This window comes from Rutidosis leptorrhynchoides, chromosome 4, assembly GCF_046630445.1.
Source record: "Rutidosis leptorrhynchoides isolate AG116_Rl617_1_P2 chromosome 4, CSIRO_AGI_Rlap_v1, whole genome shotgun sequence".
In the NCBI taxonomy this organism is placed as follows: Eukaryota; Viridiplantae; Streptophyta; class Magnoliopsida; order Asterales; family Asteraceae; genus Rutidosis; species Rutidosis leptorrhynchoides.
In genome coordinates, this window is record NC_092336.1 from 187780591 (window position 1) to 187789900 (window position 9310).

Sequence of the window (9310 nt, forward strand, 5' to 3'; positions counted from 1 at the left end):
TAATACAAATGAAACTTAGGTCTCGGGCCTTGGGGGAGGCTGAGCACCCCTCAGTCCCCTCTGGTATCTGCCCCTAAGTAAACATAAAAGTTCTGCTATATGTTTTCGAACAGTAATTTTAAATCACCAACAACAAAAAGAGATGCCAAAATAGTGAAATACATTCTTAACTCTGTATTTATATTTATATATATATAAATTGTAGTAAATGGTGTTACTCTCCCATTGGCCCATTTCCAGTGTTAATAATAACTACAGTATCGGGTTGACCCGACCCGTCTATTGTAAGCACTGTATCAATTTTTTTTCCCAGATTTTCCTCTCATAGCTACACCTCCTCCTGCTACCAGTGCCAACTACCTTCGGCCACCACCGCCAACCACCATCAACCTCCACAATTTTAAACAACCACCACTCACATCCAACAACGATTACCAAGAATACACATATCTGAATATAAATGTAACCAAAACGCTAATGATTTGAAAGATGAGAATTTGAAGAGCGATGATAGTATACATCGGAGAAGAGCAGAATGAGCGGCGAAAAGAAAGCCGGAGTTCCTAATCGAGGATGGTGATCTTCCGGTTACAGTGGTCGACTATGTTGGGCTGACCGGCTGTAGAACATGATGGATACTCAATGACGGCGACTGGAGGTGGTTGGGTGGTGGTGGTGGCAGTGGATAAATAGGGGTGGGACGGATCGGATTAATGTTAGGGTTTAATTTTAGGGGTAATGAGTTGTCAATGTGATATCTCCCCTACCTGCCTACCTTTACTTCTTCGTCACCGCCGGTGCTGCTATTTATGCACTTCTAATTTAAGTTTCAGGTAATTAATTTTTATAATTTTATTGAAATGGTTTCATTATACACGAATGCTACTGAGTTTCTTTAGCCTTCAGCTGTCACTATCATGGTAAATTGATCTCAATATGGTGCATTTAGTGGAGTTTGTACTGCTTAGCATGTTTGTTATGTATTACACTGATTTTATGTTTTGTTTTATGTTTATTTAAGTCTGTATATGGGTAGATACGAGAGTGGATTAGAAGGTTCTTGTTGTACCAATATAATATCATCAGTAAGTATTTATGTATCATATTTATATTTTCAAGTAAATAGTTCATGGTTCATCCTATGTATTAATTCATATCAGTTACTTCATAAAATTAAAACACATGTTTCTTAAATCGTTTTCATGTGTTTTCGATTTCCATCAAAGGATTTTCCGTTATTTAGTGGTTTTTATTTTACCCATTTTGGGTTGCCCATTGCCCCCACGAAAGTTGAAACCCGGAATGTATTGGTATGGCAAAGAATCTGGTCTTTGGGGAAAGGTAAAATAGGTGGCAAAATGGGCAGGGTTTTAAATGGGCCAGGATTTTGTTGTGTTTAACTGAGAAACATGTACTCATTAAGTAATTACTATTACGAAAGTTAAATTGTGCTAATTGAGATATTTTGTCTTTTGTTACTTCATAAAGATTATTACAAAAGTCTCTTATCGTCATCGAAAATTCATATATCATTTTAGATGTATGGCAAAAGTGATCGAAAATATCTCTTTAAAGTGGTATATAAAATGGGATTTCATGATGACGAATTAAGAGGATTTGAGGAGTTTGACTTTTCCTTGAAAGTATATGACCACCTTTTAAAGGTGTTTGTATTTGTACATGGCTAACTAATTGCTGTAACTTTTTATTTTTTTTCAGTCAAGTGTACATGGCCAGGAAAATTCGAACAGGGAAAATTGTTGCTCTGAAGATTAGACGAATGGACAACGAACGGGAGGGGGTAATACATTCTTTGTTTTTCTGCATAAAAATTAGTTCTTTAACACAAAAATAACATGAATGTTTTTAAATTCAATGTTCTCGATTAAATCTTGATTCTTTTTCTTCGGTTTGCCTACATTTGCATCATATTTACAGTTTCCCATAACAGCGATACGTGAGATTAAAATCTTGAAGAGGCTGCAACACGAGAATGTAATTAAAGCTCAAAGAGATTGTTACTTCTCCAGGTAAATTATATCTGATCATGTAATGTTGCGGTTAAGTTTTTCATCCTTTTTTTACTTTGAACACAAACTTAAAAGATATATGATACCCCTAATGATATTTGATATGTGCTTATTATTGAGTAGGTCCTATAAAAGAGGCCAGGCAAGAGTTTGCAATTATTTTGTAGTACCGACACTATTATCTGTCTTTTAATTGATTTGATTAACAGTAATCTGCAGATGGTAATAAATATAAAGGTGGAATTTACATGGTTTTTGAGTATATGGACCATGACTTAACTGGCCTTGCTGATCGTCCTGGGATGAGGTTTTTGGTTCCGCAGATTAAGGTACTAATATTTTACTATGTTGTTGTTCGTTCTATTCGTGAACAGTCGTATGGTATACTTACAAACTCCTCTTTTTTTAAAGTGTTATATGAGACAGCTTTTGACAGGGCTTCACTGCTGTCATGTAAATCAAGTACTTCATCGTGACATCAAAGGTATTGTCAGTGCAAGTTATTTGAATTTTAAATAAAAAATGGCAACACATATTAAAGTTGGGACGATCTTAATCATCTGTGATATTTAGCATTTGTTAATCTGAAACATATTATGAAGTAGAAGTTCAAGAAAATAAAAGAGATAAATGAGGATGTAAATCAGATTGATGAATATGAATAAATCTTAGTGCTCTTGAGGTGTCCAGCCGAGATCTTCATTTTTATTAATATAATTTACATTTTGTTTATGCAAGTGATTATGAGTAAAAAAGGTAGTCTAAATGAATTTGGTAGATCATGTTGTCTACATAAGAGAAACTAGAAGAATCATAAAGGCTTTATACAACTCTTTTTGCTTCCAATACTAATGATCCAGCTTATTTACAGATAAATATTGGTCTTTACTTTTCCATTTTTCTGATTCTTTTTAAGCATCAAAAACCTTCATCCATAAATATTTGTACAGCCATGTGCAATCCGATTAGTTGTCTTTTTATTCCTAAAAATAAACACAAAAACACTCCATAAACCCTATAATCAACATCATGCGAGGTGTGTTTAGCTTCTTCGTGCTTAAATATGCTATAGTTCATTGTATAATCATATATTTAATTTGCTTAATTATGTGTCTTTCAGTTCCGTGCGATTTATGATCAGCTATATAGGTTCCCTGAGTATCACAAACATGTCTTTGGCATTATTTGGATGAAGGTATGACTTCCAGTATTTGCAAAATTCCATTAATTGTACAATCAAATACTATTTAAGTACAATATGACAGGAAGTCGTGTCATTCGATCACTATTGACTCGAATTACAACCTTCATTAGATCCGTATGCAAGGGCTCTGACGATACATTTCAGCAGCCTGTAGAGTTATCGGTTTCCAACGTACATGAACATCTTTGCTTGGCATATGAATTCACTGTTCACATTTAATCTGAAGGTACATATTTATGATGTAACTAACTTTCTAAATTATTTAGCGTTTTATTTTGTTTATGGTGTTGTGTTTTAGTTGTCGTCGTTTAATTTTTTTTGATGATTGTGTAACTGACATCTTTCACCATGTTGGTGTATTGATTGGGAAGATACTTGATTCATCCAGTTATTTGTTTACGATGTAAGTTGATCCATAAGAAACTCGCAATAAAGTCAACAACGCCATAAACTGATTTCAAGTTATTAATATGTGAAAAGTCAGGTAATTATATTATTGGATATTCAATGACTACCAACCCACATCGACATAAACACCTTTGTAAATGTTAACTCTACAGCCATCACCCTTACATTTGACTTAAAATTTGTTGGTAAACATGGCAATTTCATATCATGTTTTATTAAGATTTCTATGTTCAGGCGACTACGCAATGTTTGTGCAACTAATGAAGCAGGATGACCAAATCCAACATTTTTTGGGCCAATTTCATCAGACCCTTGAAGTTCAATGCGAGTAAAGGTACACGTGCTATAGTCTACATACAATCATTTTGTATAGTTTTGTTTCAATTATCTTTGGATGAACAATTTAATAATTTTTGTCACTATATGTGTGTGTACTTAGTAATAATAATGTAATAAACTATGAAGGAGCTATATGTGCGTCTACTTAGTAATAAAGTACGTAGGAGACATTCACTAAAATACCAAAAAAAATGGGTTACAAAATCCGCAGCATCGCGCGGACCACAAACCTAGTTACATTCAAACCCTGAATACATACACATGACACATCCATATATATAGAAGTAGTTTGTATTGGCTGGACATGTTTTATGGATATATAATATATCTATACTTATTGTAGCATATTCACATGCTTTATTGCACTATATGGTTACATGTTTGTATTACATTATATAGCAATTAATTTATACGTACTTACATATCACATGTTTTTATGCTAACATAGTATACTTATTTGTCTATGCCTACATAGTATACATCTATTTTATACTACATATTATACCTACATGCTTCTTACCAACATGTTTACGTATACTTATTGTACTTACATGACTTGTTATACTTGCATATTTGACACTCACATATTTTCGTATATGTTATATTACATTATATTGTTATATGCTTTATTTACCTATATATATCGTATTAGAGTATACATTATTCATGGTAAAGTTTCTATTTTATCAACTTTACTTGTATATTTTTACTTCACATATCGGATTTCATGGTTCTTTCTGGTCGGAGGTCCCTAGGAAGCAGTCTCTCTGCTCTACAGAATAGGGAGGGACGACTTCCTCTACCTGGGGACCGATAGGTATCCTAGGTAGAAGAATGACTTCCCTTTTACTTTAGGGTAGAGGAAAGCCCTTTTACTTTAGGGTAGAGGAAAGGACTGTCTACATCTAACCTCCCACATACTCCACTTTAGTGGAATTGGGTAATGTTGTTGTTGTTGTTGTTGTTTGTATTTTTGTGCAGCATCAACCAGTTAATCAACCAAAACACAGTCACATTTTTTGTTGTCTTTTCCTTTTATAGTTTTTCAATAGAGGATCTTCAGATTCTTCCTTTTCTTTGTCTTCAACTTTACTCGCAGTTTTTTATCTGCATCCATTTGTGGTGAAGAATTAACGATATCCATCTTTGACTGTGTTCTAATACTTAGTTAATCCGTATTGTGCATAAATACTTCCGTCTCGATAGTATTCATGCTTCCATTATATTGTTGCTCAACTTGAAAACATCCAACATAGAAACCCTCCATTTCACTTTCTTCAATATTATTACATGCATCAGATTGGTTGACTACTCCCTTTGTATTTGAAGTTTCTGTTGGATTAATCGTTGAATTTTCGCTCCCATTTTGACAGTTTGGTTTTTTGGTTGATTCAGAATGATTCATTTTTCACATGATATTCTTATAGTTGGACGACTATTTACGATGATGTTACTGAAACGACCACAAACCGCCACTCAAAAAATGACTTTTTTTTTACGATCCCATCAGGATCCCAAACGATCCCTATCAGAGATACTCTGATAAAAAAATGTGAAACATCAATTACCCATCAGGAATTCCAAACGATCCCTATAAGGGATTCGGTCAAAATAAGAAGTTTGGCTAGATTTTGCACCTTTTGACCCATTACTAAACTCCAACAACCAACTTTGCAACACAAAAGGACATCATTTACATTAAAGAGAACGATTAAAAAGTTTTTATATTAATTACAACCATCAAATTCGAAACGACCCAACACAATCCATAAGTCAGTGGCGGAACTTGAACCCGGATACAGATGGGGCGAGTGTAAAAATTTAATAAATATTTCAAAGTCAGTAGGGGTAAACACTAAAAAAAAAAACCTTAAAAAGAATTTTTTAGTGTAAAATCTTTTTTCCCGTTAAATCCATGTGAGCCGGATACCCCCATTGGGATACACTAAGTTATGACCCTACCACAAGTGTTAATTTTGACCCGTTTTAACAAAATAGCAAAACGACATTAGTAGCGAGAACATGGTTTAAGAAATCCTGGTGGTTATAAGGTAGGATTTCCTAGACTTCAATTGTAAGATTTACGTGATATGTGAATTTATGTGGGATCGGATGTATGATTGATGATGTGCTTTGATAGGAGCTTAGTGCCTATAGAAAATAGGTAAGTGACTGACATGCTTATGTGTTGTAATTGCTTGCTTGGATTTAAGGTGATTAAAATGTGTGCATATTGCTTGATGAATTTGATATTGATATACAAATTGTGATGTATGTTGGAATGTGAAAGGACCTCGAAGTACATCGGCGATGTACAAGAGTTTCTTAGCGTCGGGGACGCGCTAGATGGCCGCATTCAAACCTGATGTGAATGTGGCCAAAATTTGTGTAAAAAAAATCTTGTCGTTTTTCGAAAATGAGTCGAGGTGGTTTCAATTACGTCGACGCCTAATGTTAAATTTTAAGCTCATATGTATCGAACATACATGAACTCAACCGACATAAATGGAAGTCCAACTAAAAGACCGTAAGAACATTTGTAGTGGGCGTGCTCACTCATCATTCAGAATTTCACACCGGCATCGTGGCGGGCTTTTTTGAGGTAGTGGGTCGTTTCAAAATGGGTTGCATACTTGCATCAAATTTCTACCTTTTTTCTTTCATATTTAATTGCGTAAAATTAATAATAAATAAATACAGTATCTTTTTATAAAATTTGGTAGGACTTTTTTTAATAGCAATTTGGGATCACCTAGGGGACTAAACTACTCACGCAATCATCTCCCCGCAGTTGCATAACCCGCCCTCAAACCCGAACCACCGAAGGCATGATCGGTAACCCCCCGCAATTGCATGTGTAACGTCCTCCAGATAGGGTCTGGAAGAAACGTCACTAATATCAAATAAACCAACATATTATAATATACGAGAACAATACTACATGATAAAATCAAACTTTATTGAGAGTACGCAGCGAAAAATGAAATGTCGTTACAAGAATTGAAATTACAATAAAGTAAATGTTTCAAATGCAAGAATAGTAAATGCAATATCTCTTGTTCCTAAGTCCAAGTAGCATCACATAAGCAGTAAGTAAGTAAGCTTGAATCAATCAGCACCTGAGACAAACATGCTAAAGTGTCAACCAAAAAGGTTGAGTGAAATCATAGGTTTAACAAAAGTAGTTATCGTTTGAAATGTCCCGTTCATATTGATTATAAACGTTCCATATTAATTGATTTCGTTGCGAGGTTTTGACCTCTATATGAGACGTTTTTCAAAGACTGCATTCATTTTTAAAACAACTATAACCTTTATTTTATCAATAAAGGTTTTAAAAACATTACGTTGATTATCAAATAATGATAATCTAAAATATACTGTTTACACACGACCATTACATAATGGTTTACAATAGAAATATATTACATCGACATATGTTTCTTGAATGCAGTTTTTACACAATATCATACAAACATTGGCTCCAAATCTTGTCCTTATTTTAGTATGCAACAGCGGAAGCTCTTAGTATTCACCTGAGAATAAACATGCTTTAAACGTCAACAAAAATGTTGGTGAGTTATAGGTTTAACCTATATATATATATATATATCAAATCGTAACAATAGACCACAAGATTTCATATTTCAATACACATCCCATATATAGAGATAAAAATCATTCATATGGTGAACACCTGGTAACCGACATTAACAAGATACTTATATAAGAATATCCCCATCATTCCGGGACACCCTTCGGATATGATATAAATTTTGAAGTACTAAAGCATCCGGTACTTTGGATGGGGTTTGTTAGGCCCAATAGATCTATCTTTAGGATTCGCGTCAATTAGGGTGTCTGTTCCCTAATTCTTAGATTACCAGACTTAATAAAAAGGGGCATATTCGATTTCGATAATTCAACCATAGAATGTAGTTTCACGTACTTGTGTCTATTTTGTAAATCATTTATAAAACCTGCATGTATTCTCATCCCAAAAATATTAGATTTTAAAAGTGGGACTATAACTCACTTTCACAGATATTTCCTTCCTCGGAAATAAGACTTGGCCACGGATCGATTCACGAACCTATACAAATATGTACATATATATCAAAGTATGATCAAAATATAATTACAACCATTTTTATTATGTTTTAAAGATTTGAGTGTATTAAGTCAGCTGTCCTCGTTAGTAACCTACAACTAGTTGTCCACAGTTAGATGTACCGAAATAAATCGATATATATTATCTTGAATCGATCCACGACCCAGTGTATACACGTCTCAGGCTAAATCACAACTCAAAGTATATATATTTTTGGAATCAACCTCAACCCTGTATAGCTAACTCCAACATTACTGCATATAGAGTGTCTATGGTTGTTCCAAATAATATATATACATGGGTCGATATGATATGTCAAAACATTTGCATACGTGTCTATGGTATCCCAAGATTACATAATATATTAGAATACATGTATAATACAATATAAGTTAGCTAGGATATGATTTGTATAGATTTGTTAAATATTTCCCGTAGCTAAAAAGATCAAAAATATTCAATCTTGTTTTACCCATAACTTCTTCATTTTAAATCCGTTTTGAGTGAATCAAATTGCTATGGTTTCATATTGAACTCTAATTTAAGAATCCAAACAGAAAAAGTATAGGTTTATAGTCGGAAATTTAAGTTACATGTCAATTACTAAAGAGGTAGTCATTTCCGTCGAAAGAACGACATCTTGATGACCATTTTGAAAAACATACTTTCACTTTGAGTTTAATCAAGATTTTTGGATATAGTTTCATGTTCATATGAAAAATCATTTTTCCAGAAGAACCAATTTTAAATCAAAGTTTATCATAGTTTTTAATTATCCAAACCAAAACAGCCCCCGGTTTCACTACGACGGCGTATATCCGATTTTATGGTGTTCATCGTGTTTCCAGGTTTTAAATCATTAAGTTAGCATATCATATAGATATAGAACATGTGTTTAGTTGATTTTAAAAGTCAAGTTAGAAGTATTAACTTTTGTTTGCGAACAAGTTTAGAATTAACTAAACTATGTTCAAGTGATTACAAGTTTAAACCTTCGAATAAGATAGCTTTATATGTATGAATCGAATGATGTTATGAACATCATTACTACCTCAAGTTTTCTGGATAAAACTACTGGAAATGAGAAAAATGGATCTAGCTTCAAAGGATCCTTGGATGGCTTGAAAGTTCTTGAAGCAGAATCATGACATGAAAACAGTTCAAGTAAGATTTTCACTCGAAATAAGATTGTTATAGTTGTAGAAATTGAATCAAAGT

At 33.5% G+C, this 9310-nt stretch overlaps 1 protein-coding gene across 8 annotated transcripts; it reads left to right on the plus strand.

Annotated features, from left to right (window-relative positions):
- The first annotated feature begins 306 nt into the window (after positions 1 to 306).
- On the plus strand, positions 307 to 5156 carry LOC139843697 (cyclin-dependent kinase C-1-like). 8 transcript variants are annotated; one of them, XM_071833834.1, is made up of 9 exons: positions 307 to 833; positions 1720 to 1801; positions 1939 to 2030; positions 2240 to 2359; positions 2442 to 2514; positions 3151 to 3225; positions 3345 to 3460; positions 3877 to 3976; positions 5081 to 5156. In XM_071833834.1, exons 1-4 carry the CDS (start codon positions 739 to 741, stop codon positions 2307 to 2309), a joined length of 339 nt encoding a protein of 112 aa, XP_071689935.1. In that variant the 5' UTR covers positions 307 to 738; the 3' UTR covers positions 2310 to 2359; positions 2442 to 2514; positions 3151 to 3225; positions 3345 to 3460; positions 3877 to 3976; positions 5081 to 5156. The 8 variants fall into 8 exon arrangements, 6 of the variants coding, with proteins under 6 accessions (XP_071689935.1, XP_071689936.1, XP_071689934.1 ...); XM_071833835.1 differs by lacking the exon at positions 5081 to 5156 and having other exon boundaries at positions 3296 to 3460; positions 3877 to 4260; XM_071833833.1 differs by lacking the exon at positions 5081 to 5156 and having other exon boundaries at positions 3877 to 4260.
- Positions 5157 to 9310: the final 4154 nt, after the last annotated feature.

Coding starts and splice junctions, on each gene's coding strand:
- LOC139843697 (XM_071833834.1), top strand. CDS start 739: ATGAGTTGTCAATGTGATATCTCCCCTACCTGCCTACCTTTACTTCTT. Junction 1,802..1,938: donor TGGACAACGAACGGGAGGGG/GTAATACATTCT, acceptor TCATATTTACAG/TTTCCCATAACAGCGATACG. Junction 2,031..2,239: donor AGAGATTGTTACTTCTCCAG/GTAAATTATATC, acceptor TTTGATTAACAG/TAATCTGCAGATGGTAATAA.